Source organism: Talpa europaea (assembly GCF_964194135.1).
Source record: "Talpa europaea genome assembly, chromosome: 15".
Lineage (NCBI taxonomy): Eukaryota > Metazoa > Chordata > Mammalia > Eulipotyphla > Talpidae > Talpa > Talpa europaea.
In genome coordinates, this window is record NC_140083.1 from 52887602 (window position 1) to 52905169 (window position 17568).

General features: G+C 38.4%; 1 protein-coding gene across 1 annotated transcript in view; it reads left to right on the forward strand.

Moving 5' to 3' along the window:
- DNAI7 (dynein axonemal intermediate chain 7) overlaps positions 1 to 17522 on the forward strand; it is a gene marked incomplete at its 3' end in the record, with an annotated part of 61551 nt that extends 44029 nt beyond the window's left edge. The window contains exons 9-15 of the mRNA XM_084255814.1: positions 3525 to 3600; positions 5220 to 5380; positions 7673 to 7829; positions 13930 to 14144; positions 15050 to 15217; positions 16579 to 16692; positions 17244 to 17522. Of these exons, the coding sequence (XP_084111940.1) occupies positions 3525 to 3600; positions 5220 to 5380; positions 7673 to 7829; positions 13930 to 14144; positions 15050 to 15217; positions 16579 to 16692; positions 17244 to 17522 (1170 nt within the window). The remainder of the gene's footprint in view (positions 1 to 3524; positions 3601 to 5219; positions 5381 to 7672; positions 7830 to 13929; positions 14145 to 15049; positions 15218 to 16578; positions 16693 to 17243) is intronic.
- Positions 17523 to 17568: the final 46 nt, after the last annotated feature.

Genomic DNA, 17568 nt, shown 5'->3' on the forward strand with positions numbered 1-17568 from the left:
AAATGTAAGCCTTCTTTTGGTGAGAATAAAAAAATGCAAGCCATTCTGTTACATTTGTATTCATTGCTGATGTTTTGTAGATGTATAATATTTAGATCCCCTGTTTCATTGATGATCCTTGATACCAGCCTCTTATTTTTTCCTCAAATACTTCTATGGTTATTGGTGTTTGGTTGGTTTATTTAAGCTTTTTTCATTCAATTCTCCCTTTCATCCATTTGAAATTTATTTTAGTGTAAAGTGGGAAAACCTAAATTTATTTCACTTCAAATCTTAGCTATCTCAAAACACCATATAAACCTGTTTTCCTCGTTGATATGAAATACCACATGATAATTTTCAAAGTGGATTTTGAGATCTATTTCTGGAATTCCATTATTTTCCCATGGATCTTATTTGTTTTGTTTGTTTATTTTTTGTGTGGGGCCCTCACTGGTTGCTGGGGAACCAACCAGCGCTGCAGAGGCTGCGGGCAGTCCCGCAGCCCAGCGCTCAACCGCTGTGCCACCAGGGGAGGCCCCCCACGGATCTTATTTGTGATGGAGGTTATGTCTTTAAATAAAATTCAAACTGTACAGAGAGTGAAAGAATTTCCATGCTACATGTTACCTGTGCATTTGCAATGAAAAACACTTTGCTAGTATGCTTGAGATTCTTGCATAGTACAGGTCAGTTCCTGTATCTACTGAGCCAATGTAATCCTGAAAAGGTAAACTTAAGTACCTTCTCTACTTCGTATTCTGTCAATATTTCCAGGCAAACATGTTGTTTTAGAAAATATTACTTTTATAGATCTAAATATATGATGTATGTATGTAAATATGACCGAAATAAAAATTCCACTTGGTAAGTTTGAAACTTGAAAAAACATTATTAAAGTTTATCTAGGAGAAGAAAAATATGGGAGAAATAGCCATTTTTGTGACACCTGTGATGGAAGAGAACTTTGATTGCCAGATGTCAGACGTAACAGGAAATAAGTATTTTTTCAGCTTCTTTGGCAACATAACCAAGAAGCTTTGTGGTGAGTAAAAGATCATCAAGTGTGGTTTGGACTTTAACTTCTGTGCAAGGGGAGTGTGCACTAATGCTACAGCTGCTGTGATAGGAAAACCTTCCAGATTGGTCACGAAGATGTAACAGCTCGCCCCAGAATGTAAATGGACATGCTGCTTCCTTCATTGAGAAGTCCAACCTTAAAGAGTCAGTTGCACTACAGGGTAACATACAGTAGTAGAGAGTGGATTCCAGAGAGCTGCTGTGCTCGGTGCTGTGAGTAGCTCAAGCACTCTGGCTCCCAAGGAGAAGGTCTGTGGGGGAAAGTCTAAAACTCTGCAGATCTTAGTGCACCTACAAGGTCAGAACCAGTTGGGTTTGAAGGCTTTGCAATATTCTCAACTTTTAGAAAGCCTGACTTGCTTATTGGTCAGATAAATCTGGCATTTTTAAAGATTAGAATCCTTCCTCTAAGAAAGACCATAAGAAAGCACAGTAATTCAACATATTCACAGTCAAATTCATTCCTTTTTCCCCAAACCTGTCTTCCTTTCCTCCTGATAATCTTACCACTGTCCACCTTGTTACCTAAGCCAGACACGTGAAGATTAGCCTTCACCTGTCCCTTGCCTTCATTTTATATCCAGTTGCCATCCCAGTAATGGCGACTTTACTTCCTGATCCCCTCACCTGCATGCCTCCCCATGGCCCTGTTTGTGTCTACCTTGTCTTACTGTTAGCCTCCAATCTTGCACATCTCACTCTCTCCTAAGTGCCCTTCTCAGATGCTGGCCACAGAATATCCCTTCCAAATACAGATTTCTTCATGCTACTCTCAAATTAATTGTCTCATGGGAGAATTTTATTTTTAACCCCAAAGGAGAAATGCTCGTCTTTACAGAGTGGCACTGGAACTCGCCACAATCTAGCTGCGTGCTGCAGCTTCAGCTGCACCCCAACCCTAACTGCCCACGTCGGGTGTTTGGAACCCATGACTTTGCTTTATGCCTTTCTGCCCTCACACACTTGCAATTACTTCCCACTATTTTTGGGAAAAACTAAACTGTCTTTCAAAATTTAGGTCAAGGGCCTCCCTGGTGGCGCAGCAGTTGAGCACTGGGTTGCCAAGCTGCCCGCAGCCTCTGCGGCACCAGTTCGATCCCCGGCTGCTCCCCGGCCACTGGAGGAGGGTCCCACATGGCGGCAGACCTCTCCTGCCGCCCGCTGCTCCCCTCAGCAGTGTACTTCAGTCCTTCTGCCTGCTCTGCTCCCTGCTCTGACTCTGGTGAATTCTCTCACCCTCCCATGCTTCTGACTGTACCCAGTGCTTGTATAAATAAATAAATACATCCCTAAATAAATAAATAAACAAACAAACAAACAAATAAATATATAAATCTAAAAAAAAAACCACAACAAAATTTAGGTCAAAGTTCACCACCATTGGGTTGTATTTCCTATCTTCGCTCTCTCCTTTTCCCACAGAAATTGTCTGTTCCTCCTTCACCCCTGTTGTGGTCCGCTTCCATTTCACTACGGCACCCACAAAGCTGTATCAGACCTATTTGTTTACCTGCTTCCCTAAAAAACTACAAGCTTCTTACAGTTTTTATTTTCCTTTTATGATTCCTAGTATGTAGCAATGCCTGAATAATTTAGGTACTCTGTACGAACTGTTAAATGAATTAGTGCTTAAATGAGATGTTTCAGAGGCCTGCAGAAAGAAATGGCTGGCAGAGAATTCAGTAGAGTTGTAACAGGTCATGAGGAAGTAAGTTATTTGAGGTCAAGTGAAATTTGCTGGATATCATGCAATCTGCAAATATTAGTACACACACCACACTTTTATAACAGTACTGTATTTATATACTGTTTTACAGGACACCAAATTCTTTATCTTATTTGACTCTTAGAAAAGTTATCTCCCTACATACTTGTGAAATTAAGAAAATAGCTATTTCTTTAGGATTGTTTACAAAGTGTATTCTATGACTGACATAAGATCACAAAGGTAACTTACTGGCCGACTTAGATATAATTCTAGTTCAGATGTCTTCCCATTGTGGATTATTTTGACCGCTGTAGAGTATAAGGAGGTAGTAAAATATCTTCTCCATCTTTCATTTCCTTGAGATGCTTACCCAGAAGCAGGGTTTGGAATTATTCTATCAGAGATCTGATTGCCAAAATCAAGCAAAATCTAAAACTTAGTTAAAACTAATGCAAGTACTATTTGTATAGCTTACATTATTTCCCTAGTTTCTCCTTTTTACATTGGAGGATTTTCAGCAAAGAATCCCAGGATGCTTGCTCCTGCTCTTGGGAAGTTCTGTGAATATGTACTGTAACTTTAATTGCTTTTGAAAAGACTACTTTCAATTCAAGTTTTTCACCAGAGCAAGTGTCAGCTTGGGATGCTTGAATTAAGGTAGCATGCACCTGAAGGGGGAACTGGCACAGAAAGAGAATGAACCTGGGCTGAAACCACTACTGACTATCACACTCCCGTGTCCTTGTGTTTTCTGTAGAGTTCTGTCCAGGAAGACCCTGAAGTCAAAAAATATGAACTGGAAATGAATTTACTAAGTGATAGAATTTCAGCAGGTATCTTCTAAATTGTATTTTTTAAATGTAACTATTACAACTTTGGGCTTGCAAAAGAAATGTAGGGTCATTGTAAAAGGAAATTCAAATGTTGAAGAAATATATTTAAAGTGAAAATTTTTCATAGTCCTTGTTCTGAGACAGCCATTGTTAAGTATTTTTTATTTGCATGCACTGTCTCATGATTTTTAATAAAACCATAGGATCGATCATATCACACATTTTTTGTTCTATTTTATTTTATTTTATTTTTTAATTTTAATTTTATATTCCCCATACAATTGCAACCCCTTATTTTGACCCCAATCCCTCCTTTCCTCACCCTATCCCCCTTATAGTTATTCTTTTTCCTGGTCTCTTATTTAAGTTTTCTAGATTCCTCACACATTTTTTGCTGAAAATTGTTTCTTCACCTAGCAATATTTGATATTCTACATAATATGTTCTACATACATATATAGAAAGCAGTGCTTTCTACATAAATTAATAATCAACATTTTTCTAAGTAAGAACACACTGGTAACTTTGCTTTTTTAGTAGCTATATAATTATATCCAATAATGGTGCATTATGTAAATCCCTATTGTAGACTAAATTCTAATTTTTTGTTACAAATAGTGATGCAGCAAACTTTTATGAGGACACACACACTTTTCAACATGTCTGTGTTCAATCTTGTTCTGGCATATAGCAGCTGGATAGACAGTTGATCCTAGAACCACACGGGTTTGGACTGTGAGGGTCCATTCAGACACGGACTTTCTTGTAAGCAGACAATGTAAACTTAGGGCAGCAATAAATATAGCACAGTACTAAACATTTCTTTCTATTATGATTTTGTTAATGTTTACTCTTACTTTTTTGTAAGAATACAGTGTATAATTTACAAAATATGTGTTAATTTCAACTTATTGGTTAGGCTTCTGGTCAACAGCAGCTTATCAGTAGTTAAGTTTTGGGGGAGTCGAGTTGTATTGGAGTTGTGACTGCACAGCAGACAGCATTCCTCATCTTCATCAAGGTCAACTGTAGCTTAAAGTATCAAAATAATAGTGATAACTAATTTATAAATTTTAATTTGAGATTTATGTACATCTTTTTCATTAACTCTAATGTTCTCTTCTTTCCCTTTGGAATTTCCTCAGGAATCTTTCCTAGTTACTTATAAGACATCTATTTTCTATGTTTTTCTTAGCATATTTTTATAGCAGGCTCCTTGTCTACTTCTTCACTTTCCCAACATACTTTTGTTTCCGCACTAGCCAAGGTTTATAACGTTATCATTTTCCTGCCACCCTTATGAAAAATATTTTTCCTCCCTTACAATGAGATATATTTTCAAAGTTTTTATTTTCTTTGTAATACATTCATATTGTGTGCAAATTCCTGACAGCTTAATATATTGCATAACTGAAGCTCTCCTCTGTATACTAAATGTCCCTATTTCCACTTCCCAAATTAACCTCATGAATGGTTTTGAATTAGCCTTTTTGGTAAAAATTTTAATAGCTAGTTAAATAAAAACTTCATTTACCAGCATCAGAATTTTAAAAATTTCCCTCTTAAATACAAAAAAGTTAAGACTGTTTTTGAAACTAAATCAATCTGATTAATTTTAGCACACTTGTCGCTGGTAGAGAATGTTCAAGAAAAGCTATGTGAATTTGACGACAATGAGGTTGATTCATGCCAGTTCGCGACACTCGGTGGAGTGTACCACTTGGATATTTTCGAGCTTCCCCCACAGTGTAAACCAATGAAAGGCTGGATCATTGTGGAAGTAGGTTGGTTCTTGAATCAAAATTTACGAGTAAAATAATTTCTTACACATGTATGTCCAATTACCTAAGAGATAATGAACTTGAACCCTATTAAGCAAGCACAAACGAAAAAAAAGTCATTTTTAACTGTCTTGAATTATAGGTACTGAAAAGATACTAAGGGAAGGGAATCCAAAATAATGTGAATTTTTAACCGAAATCCACACATGTTAACTGTAAACCTAAGTCACTACATTTAGAGTGTGCTAATGTGGCATTAATGATAATAATTTGCACCAGAGAGTGGCAAACTTTTATATAAAGGTCTGTATGCTACATATTTTCAACTTTGGGGGCCATCCCAGCTTTGCTGCAATTCTTCACCTTCCCCTGCATGTTGACACACAGGTGTGCATCAGTGAACAGCATGGCTGTGTTATAGAGACTTTATTTGCAAAACTAGTATTGGCTCACATTCCCCAGGGGCCGTTTGTCGATGCTGGTTCCCAACATGTTCTGAGCATTTGGTCCCTTGACCAGAAATGTTGGCAACATCTAGGGATTTGCTATAAATAAAATTTTATAGATCCTACTTTAGTGGGATTTCTGGTATTCATCAGAAGTTTTGGAGGTGAGATTCAACAGTCTGTATTTTATTCAAACACATCCCAAAGTTTTTGAGCCCCTGGTCTGAATACTTGAGGTGCAGCACGTGTACCCTGGACCAGCAGGAGCAGCAGCAGCAGCACCACAGCGCAGCACTGGTTAGAAAGGTGTGAGTTGTGCTTCACTTCTGATTTCCTGCCTCTGCATTTCCAGAGAAACCTCAGGTGCTGCACAGGCACATGAAGGTTCCAGATGCCTTGATGCAGGTCGCCATTGCTGCTTGCTCATGCAGGCACCACACTTGGAGCTGTGGGGGTACTGATGACAGCAGTTCTTTGATCTTCTTGCAAGGAGCTTCTCACTTCTGTCTGTTAAGTGATAGCACTTGCACTGTTGACTTGGTTAATTTTAACTCCACCGTGCTTGGTTGCCACATACACCCACTTAGGTTGTCTGAGCTCCTTCCTCCTTCCTTTTCCTTCCTTGCTCTCCTTCCCTTCTTTCTCTGTCTTTAATTTTGTCTCTCCCTGACCCCCCCACACACTTCTGCTTCCTCTCCTAATATATCATGCAAACAGATTACAGGTAATTCTTGCCTACAATTCCATTCATGAAGGACCTCAGTGTATTCTTGATTAGAGCAGTACCTCTCAACATCTTCCATCATTGACCCCCTAAGGAGCCTTTGTAGACTTCCCCCCACCCCTAGTTGTCCCCTCATGGAATGTTAATACCACGGGTATAATCTATATTTGTGTACATGCTAGATGGATATCTGTGCTTTATATGTAACCAAATACAATCCCCCCAATTAGTTTTCACCCACTTGGGGATTTTAGGGCCATTCCTTGCTATTCTTCCCAACCACTTAGAAGGCAGCTGGTGGAGCACGTATGGGGATGATAACTTGGTCAAAGCCACTTTGAAGGATCTATTGGAATCAGCTTTTCATATTTCTGGATACTAGTAGGATAGTGTTTAGCCTAAAAAATCATCCCTTTGGTGAAGGCAGGCCTTCAGAAATCTTTATCCATGGGAAGGACCCAACCTGAGCTAAGGTTTTCAAGGATTTATCTAAAGATCTATCAGTAGTCTCAAATTTTGTCAGAGTATTTTGATATCATCACTTCATGTTCTCTCTATGAGCCCAAGTTAGTTAATTCTCACCAAATGTTGTCTCCTGTGACAAAGAGGTCTTCCTTTTTATTTTTTTTTTGCAAGTCTTTTTTCAGTAACCTCCCATCTTCATTAGAATTTTTCTCCATTTACCCCTCTCTGACAGTTTAAACCTTCCCTAGACCCTTCTGCTGCATTCACAGAGTGCACCAGACTTCCTTACCCCAGAAAAATCTGCTGTTGGCTTAATCTGCCTTCTTCCCCTCTCCCAGCTTTATTGAGATATAACTAACATGCAACACTGTAAGCTGAAGGTGTAAAATGTGTTTCTATGCCTTGTAGAATTGGCTGGAAGAACAAAATGGGTAAAACCTCGTTCATAGTAGGATTCTGTAATGACATTTGAAATTAGCAATTTTTCCTCCTCAATCAGCATCTTTAAGTTTTGTTGTGACACTTTATTAGTCAACTTGTAGTTAAATGGGGTCAAATTGAAGTATTGCTTAAAAATAAACTATGTAGCTTGTTCATTGATACTAACACCTTCAACTGTTACCAGTTTCTAATTTGGTGTTGATTATTTTTAAAAGATACTCAAAGAAGGATTACATAAATACACATATCCTCCAGAAACTGCAGAAGACTTGGAAGCAGAAAATGCCTTCCCACCCATAGGAGTCACACTGCAGGTTCATGACAACGTGCTCTTTTTTGAGGAACCTATGGTCGCCAGGTGGGATGCTGAAGGTATGTCACTGTAGTAACCCACTTTAGTAATGCTGTAATCAAAAAGGTGTGATAATGCAAGTCTTTAATAGATAAAGCAATGTGGAAACTGAGTTTCTAATCTTACACATTTCTATGCCAGTTGTAGGGCCTTTGATTTGTTTTCTCTTGATGGAAATTAATAGGCTTTGGAGCTTAAAAATGTATTGAATTCTAGAACTATTAACAAATTTCTAAAACATTCTAGAAATGGATTTAAATAGTAAAAACAGTGTTTTTCTAACCATACATGAAATTATAAAATAGAATGAATAATGAGGTAATTTCTTCCTTTCAGGTTGTTTTATAGCTAGCCTTCCATTTAATGGTACTGTTCCCAAAAGTTCCCTGAAGTGTTTATATATGCCATAGCTTCTGAATGACTATTTTTGGTTGTATCATTACATGTAATAAAAGTAAGGAAATGAACAAAAATATCAAGGCAGTATGAGAAGTCAAAAACCAATGAACAAATGAAAAGCCTAGCTCTCCTAAAATAACCAAATACTTCAGATGGGGGTGATTATAAAATGTGATTATTTTAATAAGTTGCAAATCTTACTACAAATAAGTATCGGTTTAGGGGAGTGGGAAAATGGGAAACTCAAGAAGAGGCCACTATAAGCCATAGGTAATGTTGACTAAAATTTCAGTAAAATCAGAAATAATAACAGATACAAGATAATGGCTCACTAATCATTCACAAATAATCTCATTTTGGGCAGACTGGTCTTGGTCATGTGAATTAATGTATGCAGTTTTGAGGCTCCTGAAGAATTTTGTTTTAACATGCATTACTTTACATCCATGTATTTATGAACATACTTACCTACTTGGTGATAAGTCGGGGACAGATAAGATTACTAAGGCATAGAGTAATTAATCTATTTTATTGGTCAGAATTTAAATTTTTCTTCCAAGTGTAAACTTTTTTAAATTCTTTTTCTTAAAGATTTATTTATTTATTTATATAAGCACTGGGTACAGTCAGAGGTGCGGGAGGGTGAGCGAATTCACCAGAGCGGAGAGCAGAACAGGCAGACTGATGAAGTACACTGCTGAGGGGAGCAGCGGGCAGTAGGAGAGTTCCGCGCGCCATGTGGGACCCTTGCCAGCCGGCCAGGGGTCGAACCGGCACTGCGGAGGCTGCAGGCAGCTTTGCAACCCAGCGCTCAACTGCTGCACCACCTGGGAGGCCCCCAAGTGTAAACTTCTTTATAGTTTTTACAGTGCTCCACAGTTTTGCTTGTGCAGACATGTTACCAGATATTATTTACATTCTAGAAATTGATTTAAATATTAAAACAGTGTTTTTCTTTTCATACATTAAATTATAAAATAGAATGAACACTGAGGTAATTTCTTCCTTTGAGGTGGTTTTACAGGCTAGCCTTTCCTTTAATGGTACTGTTCCCAAATATTATTAATTAAAAATAATTCACACTGAGTTAGTGTTACACAAGATAAGTTATCCCATATGATCCCATATGATTATCCCAAAATTTTACTTTACTGCTTTCTAATTATTGCAGTTAATCTATCATTGTATTCATTTTCAAACTGAGAGTGCTCAGGACAAGCCTCCCCCAAATACGCCACTTTGGCTTGTGGATTATGCTGAGGGGAAGGTAATCAAGTCCCAAAAGTCTCTGGAAAGGCTTTTTCTCTCCCTCTTAGCAGACTAAAAGAATTTAGATAGGGGGGGGGGCCTCCCTAGTGGTATAAGGGGTTAAGACGCAGCCTATGAAGCTAATCACAGCCACTCCAGCACAAGTTCGATCCCCAGCCAGGGAGCTATCCACATGGTGCAGCAGACCTCTCCTGACTCGCCCACTCCTCCCCTCAGCAGTGTATTTCAGTCATTCCCAGCCCACTCTGTCTCTGGTGAATCCTCTCACCTCCCCCTACACCTCTGCCCTGTACCCCAGTTCTTGTATGCATAAATGAATAAATCTTAAAAAAAAAAAAAAGAATTTAAGTAGGGGCCCTGTTCCTGGGATGGAGCTAGCCCCAGGATTAGGTGGGGCCTACTGGGGGAAATTAGTGAGGCCTGTTAATTTACAGTCCCCACAGTGTCCTTTGACTCTGCTTGACATGGTAAATAGTTGTTCACCTGACATTTCCTTGCCCCAACTTCCTGTGAGTTGCCTTCTTCCTCTTTGAAGACCCAGACACCCTACCCTTTTCCTCAAGTCAGAATGGCACAGAAGAGTCAGTGGCCTATTGGGGAGTCTCATGCCTTTGTGAGGTTCCTTATGTATGAAGTTAAGTTTGTTTTTTTCCCTGTTAATCTGTATGTTATTTACAGGGCTGTTTCAGCCAATATTCTAGAAGGGTAAAGGAAAAAAAGTTTTTCCCCTACAAAACCATGGGGAAACTTTTTGCCAGGTAATACTAGCAACTTGAGAACTCAAGAGCAATACTATTTTTACCTTTACAAATTTGTGGGGTTTTTTATTTATATTGTTTCCAATTTGTTAAAAAGGAATTAAAAGTGAATCTGTCAATGTTAATTGTATTTGTTCTGTGGAATTTAAGAGTCTAAAATAGTAGAATCCTCTATGTGAGAAACAAGCTAAGAGGAAACAGAGAATGCTGTCTAGGAAAAGAATGTTTTATTTGTACTGTACATATGCTAAACAGTAAGAATTGTAGAGATAAATGTTATGTAGTTCCTTCATGTTATGTAGTTCCTTCCTCTGGGGACTGGAGGTTCAGAGAGATTTCCCTCCAGCTCCCTCTGGGTCTTTCTCAAGCCAGTTTAGTACTCACTAATGTCAAACAGATGGGTAAGAAATAAGAACAAATTTAATCATACACATATGGAGACTGTACATGGGTGTGGATTCTAAAGCAAAAGGGGGCCAGTGAGTTTTTACCTGGTGAGCCAAGGAACAGGCCAGAAGTGAGGCTTGAAAGCGAGAGGAAGGGATGCCTGGTGGTCACCAGGCCTCTGTAATTAAGTGTTGGCCCATATAGATCCATTTCTCCAATATGTTGTTTCTGATAAACACGTCCTAATTCTGGGTAACAGCCTAATTTTCATTCTTTTAGACAGATAAAGGTGGAGTTGATGAAAGTTTCTTAGGAGCCTTAGGGCCTTGATTAACCTTAGCTTCAAATAATCCATATGCGGAAGTGACACAAAGTGAACTTCAGGGTTTTCAAAGTTGTAGGAGAGGCACACAAGAATACAGCACAGTGAGAGGCTGCCTCAGGCCAAACACGTTTAGGAGTGTTAAGGCAGCTCATCAGGGCAGAATATTACAGGACGAAGGCAGCATTCACAGGCAAGTCTATGTGTGGATGTATGTTTTATTCTTGGGTGTACACCAGGGGTGAAGTGTCGTTGAGCTACATAGTAAGTTTACTAAATTATCTTTCAGCATAACCATACCATTGTATGAGCTTGGTAGTTATATATGAAACTTCCTGTTTCTCCACATCCTTGCAAGCATTTTCACTATTTCATTTTGAGGACAGCCATTCTAGTGCATATGAAGTGATACCTCACCTGGTTTACCCCCTAATAACAGATAATGTTGAGAATCTTCTTTGAATATTTTCTTAGATGAAATGTTTCTTCAAATCTTTTGCCAACTTTTGTTTTTTTTATTGCAATAATATTGTTTATAGCATTATATAGGTTTTAGGTGTATACTGTTATAAATCAACATCTGTATATACTACATTAATTTCACCACTAACTGTCAAATTCCATCCTTCACCACCAATTGACCTGACTTACCCACCTCCCTTACCCCATCTCTTCTGGTGACCACTAATTTAGTCTTGGAGTATGAAAGTTTATTTTTGTTGTATTTAGTTCATTTGTTTCTATGTGGACATGAGTGAAATCATGGTGATTGTTTTTCTCCATCTGACTTATCTCACTGAGTATAATTATATTGCTGCAAATGTCAGGATTTCATCTTTTTTTATAGCTCAGAAGTATTCCAGTGTGTGTGTATCACATCTTCTTTATCCAATCATCTGTTGATGAGCACTTAGGTTCTTTTCAAGTGTTTTTTGTTTTCTTAAGTACCCAAAATTGGGGTAAGTGGATTGTATGGAATATCTATTTTTAAATTTTTGAGGACTCTCCATACTGTTTCCCATAGGGGTGTACTCATTTATATTCATACCAACAGCAGACAAGGGTTCCCTTGTCTTGATTCCTCTCTAACACTTGTTCCTTGTCCTTTGGTTAATAGCATTCTCATCAATGTGACGGGACAGCCACTTGTTTTCTGTTTTTTAATTATTTTGTGTATTTTTTACATCATTTTTCATTTTTGTACAGTGTATGCATTTTCATCTTGATTATAGTCCCCGTAAAATTCCCACAATCCATTCCCCCTTGTTTTGATTTGCATTTCTCTAGTACTAAGACAGGTTGAGCATCTTTTCATGTGTATATTGGCCATCTGTATCCACTTTGGAGAAGTCTATTCCTACCCTCTTACCATTCTTTAACCAGGCTATTTTTTTACGGTTTTTGTGTATTTTGGATATTACTCCTTGCAAGACATAATGATGTATAAATATCGTCTCCGTCCAGTGGGCTATCTTAACTCCACCTATAGCTGTTCATATGTGTAGGAATTTGGGGGGGGGGTCTCAGTTGTTTTTCATTGATCTGTGTGCCTGTTTTTATTCCAATACTATGCTTTTCTTTTTTTTTTTTTAATAGAGGCATGCTTTATTTATTTGTTTGCTGGTTTGTTTGTTTGTTTTTTGTTTTTATACATGCACTGGGTACAGTCAGAAGTGCGGGAGGGCGAGAGAATTCACCAGAGCCAGAGCAGGGAGCAGAGCAGGCAGAAGGACCGAAGTACACTGCTGAGGGGAGCAGCGGGCGGCAGGAGAGGTCTGCGCGCCATGTGGGACCCTCCTCCAGTGGCCGGGGAGCAGCCAGGGATCAAACTGGCGCTGCAGAGGCTGCGGGCAGCTTCGCAACCCGCTTTTCTATTGCTATGACTTTGTAATAGTTTGAATTCAGGGAGCATGATACCTCCATGTTTTTCTTGAGATTGTTTTGGCTTTTCAGGGTTGTTCTTTTGTGTCTTTTCTCTATCTGTGAAGGGTGTGGATTTTGAGAGAGATTGCACTAAATCTGTATGTTGCTTGGTTAATATAGGCATTTTAACAATGTTAATTATTCTACCGCAAGCATGAAATCTCCCCATTTTTTTCTTGCCTTTTTCTATTTCTTTCAACAATGTCATACAGTTTTGAATGTACAAATCATCTAGTTCTTCAGTTACATTTATCCTTAGGTATTGAATTCTTTTACATAGCACTGCTTTTTTGATTTCTCCTACCAGTTATTTGCATATAGAAATGTAATAGGTTTTTGTATATTTTTATAGTCTGCCTCTTTACTGTATTTACTTCTAACTTTTTTTTTACTGGAGTCTTTGGGATTTTCTGTGTCTGTTATGTCATCTTTATTTGTCCATTTTTGAATTGGGTTGTGGTTTATTATTGAGTTGTAAGAGACAAGAAAAACTATCATAAGATTGCACGTATATGAAAAAGCCAGGAAAGGCATGCCTTCAGAGACAGGCCATATATTAATGGCGGCCTGGAGTTGGAGGCAGGAACTAAATGAACAGCAAGGATCTTGTTGGGAAGACAGCCATGTTTCAAAACTAGATTGTGATGATGGTTGCACAACCAGGTAAATTTATTAAAAATAACTGCCCTCAATACAGATAAAGAGAGGCTCTTGAAGAGTGAGGAGGAGTCTCTAGGCACAAAGAACTGTGTGTGCAGTGGCACAGGGCGTGATGTTGTTGGGGAAGGGAAGTGTCAGGGGTGAAGTCCAATGTGAGTAGAGTTCATTCTGAAGGTCTTACAAATATGCTAAACAGCTGGGCCTCGATCCTGTGGGCAGGAAGTAACTCAGCACACGGGCTGTTGTTACACTTCCATTCTAAATTATAAAAATTATTAATTTGTATATAATAAAAACTTCATATAATTAAAAAATGAGAATACAATACAGTCATTTGTGTGGTTTACATCTTTTTGTGTAGGAAGAAATGACACTAATGCCATTTTTTCCTTGATTATAAAGGTAAGCATTGGAAAACCGATGGCATCAGCAATGTGACTTACAAAGCAAAGGAGAGACTTCTGACAGTCAGCCTGGAAACCTTCGGCCCTCTCACCTTGATTCAGGATAATCATGTTAACATGCCATACCAGTCATGGGAACTAACACCACTTGATGTAAACAAAGTACTTTTGACTGTGACTACAGTGTTTGCTGAGATTCAAATACAAATTAAGGTAAGTACTATCGGAGCAGGAAACCTGGTGGCTGTAAGAACATTTGTCCAAGTCATCATCCCACTGTAGTTTACACATTGAAATGTCTTTTAGAAATATATTTAAAATGCATCTTGAGCTATAATTTTTAAGTGACATTTTAACTGAATAGGCAGGCAGTGATATGTAATAAGGGAAATTCAAATTGTCTCCGCATTATCAGCCATAAAGCAATTCAGGGAGGTGCAGGTCTGCTTGTGTATGTTTTTTTAGAGGTTTCTTGATATTTAATCGCTAAGCCTTTTGAAGGTCCCTTGAAGTTGCTCTCTCAACAAGCATCTGTTGCATGTCCATCAGAAATTATACAGCTTGAAATACAGAGACAGAGTGGATGCCTGGGGCTAAGGTTGGGATGGAAAGTGTTAATGGGCATAATGTGGGAGGCTGAAGGTATTTGTAGTACTTGGTCAAGTTATAAAAAAAAAAATCACTGAATTGTGCCTGGGTGATTTACGTTAATATATTTATGTTGTTTTCACAGGTAAGTTTAAATATGATCTTGAAAAGTTGTAATGTGATTGCTATCAAATAGCTATTTTAATTTGGCTTGATCATATGCAGTATTTTTAGGTCATAACATGAAATAGGTGGAGGCCTGAGAGATTGCTTACTACAGTCCTCTAATTGTTCACCTGAAGCCAAAAAAAGTTAGAAAGCAAACTGCTTAAGGCCATGTGGAGACTTCGTGGCAACATTTTCAGATCTGACCTAACAACTACCCATCCTGCATTCTTTTTAATATAGAATAGCACAGGATTAATATGTATATATGTGTATATATATAAAATATATATAAAAGCCCAAAGCTAGATCTTGAGTGAGCAATAATGAAATAATTTATTAAACTTTTTTCTTATTGAAACCAGGAAAATGTCTGCATGTTAGCCTCTCTCAAACTAAATAACCAAGAGACAGTCTCTATTTTGGAAGGAAAGTGGATGACTCCTATTTCTTTCATTAATGCCTTGAAAGAAGTTGGATTGAATATCTTCCCTTCTGGACACTCTCATTTTTATGTTGTCATAAACTATAAGGTAAGAATGAATCTGTCCAAACTTATGCTCTGGATATTTACTAGAATGTTAGTATTAATTTTATGTGGATCTTAAGCTACACCATGGGTTTTCTATATTCACATGTACAAGATGATAGTTAGGAAGGAATGAATAAATAGCAAGCCAAGAAAATGTAGAGTTCTTTCAAATTTAATAATAATAATATATTCAGTAAGAAAATAAGCCTGTCTCTTCATATTGACAAATGATACATACCCATTGCTGGCCAGCAGAACAAAGACAGTCTGAGCAACTTATCCCATGACTCGGTATATATAAGATTCCTTGAAAGAGTAAATAAGTCTGCACTTTCCCAAATCAGGTAAAAATAATCACCTACAAGGACAAGCCATACACTTCCTGCTGTTTTTTTTTTTTTTGCCTACACACTGCTTCATGTTAGGCATGAGCCTTTAGTTAAATGAGCTCCTTCCTGGCTAAATTGTGAGCTCCTCCAGGACAGGAGCTGTTTTGTAATCAACTTTGATTCTTTTAGTACCTAGCATATTCCTAGAATATAGAAGATGTTCAATAAATACCTTTGATGTATGAATAAAGACCAAGTAGCTTCTAATCATGAAAGGTGTTTTGGGCAAAAGAGCTGCATACTCAAGAGCATGTTTATAATGCACTAACAAATGACAAAATAGGTGGCTATCATTAGAACATTTGAGAAGAATCACTGAGTGTATACAGCATAATATGTATAGGGAGAAGAAAAACTTTGGATTTAGTAACTCAGATTGCTGGTAACTGTTGCAAATGCTGAATGTAGTGTACTACTCTCAAAAAACTCCAAGGATTTTTGTGACCATCTATATATACACTGTAGGCATCGTATTTGCTAACATACAGAACAACAAAGGCCTCTACCCTGGTGGAGCTTACTTTCTAGTAGAAGAGGCAAATAAATGAAATGTTGTACTATGCTAAAGGCGTTGTTACAGAAAAAGAAGGAATCCGGACAGAGCGGTGAGCGGTATCAAACAGGGCATTGGGGGAACTCCATGAGAAAGCTGAACATGAGCAAAAGATGAAGGTGGGGAATTCAGTCAAGGGGGATACCTTGAAAAGAAGCTGCCAGGTAGAGAACAGGGTGCTGGGAAGCAAAGAAAGAAGAAGAGGTAACTTCAGATGGGCAAAATGTGGGGGTGTCAGATCACAGAGGCCCCTGTAGATGACTGTAGGGACTTTGGGATTCTACTCTGACAGAGGAGTCACATAATCTGACTTTTCAGTGGAACTTTCTATACCGGACAGTAGACTATAGGCAGTAGACAAGGATGGAAGGGGGACTCATGGAGAAGCTCCACAATCAACTATTTGTTTGATGTTGCCAGGTTGCTTTGGTAGAAATGAAAGCTTATCGACAAATGGCCCTGCTAAGCCCCTCATTTGCATTTGGTTGGAGCAGATGGAATTTACAGTGTGATTCTACAAGAGTTGTATTTAAGGTATTGTACACAAAAATCCATGCAAGTAAAGTGCTTTCAAAGCTAATGTAAATCATGGTTTTTCCTCTTGCAAGATATATGGTGGGGGAGAGAATTAACATTCAAAATGGAGTTTTAAAACGTCATCACTGTCCATTATGGTACCAAGTGTATGATTACTGAACTCTGCCCTCAGAAAGGTTGGGCTTCTTAGTTGACTTTCTGGGCCTTTTCCTATCACCTGGGGAAGATGGCATCTTATTGATTCTAGAAGCTGACTGGTAGACATTTTAGCATAAACACCCTTTCATTTATCCTGTTCATGTGCTCCTCCCACTAGAATAGAAGCTCCATGAGGACAGTTGCAGTTTTCAGTAATTCCTGACTGTCCCCAGCACACCGGTACAGCACCTGCTGGACCCTTCCCTGCGAGTAACCACCATTCTGAGTTCAGTACCTAAGGCTTTGTTTTTATTTATCTTCACTTGTCAGTGAGCTCTTCAAATAATATTTTCCTTCCAGAATACCCAATAGAAGAGGAAGTACTAATAGACCTTTCTAATTTTCTGTAGATGAGTGAACACCTTGCTAAAGAAGAACCTATTCAGAATCCTGATTCGACGCTTTTAATGTTTAGTGCTGCTAGAGCTCAGAGGCTCAAGATCAATGAATACAGTGAGGTGTTCTCTGACTCCATTAAGGAAGAAACCGAGTTTCATTCTACTTTATATCACATGGTTAAGGATTTTGCCTCTCAAGCAGCAATGGAGAAAATCAGGAGCTCCAACTGCCAGTTCATCGACTCTGTATGCCACATGCTTCTCTCTACCAGGTTGCTCAGCTACTCTTAGCCACTGAGAAGAATCAAACAACTTGGAGAAAAATCAGGTACTATTA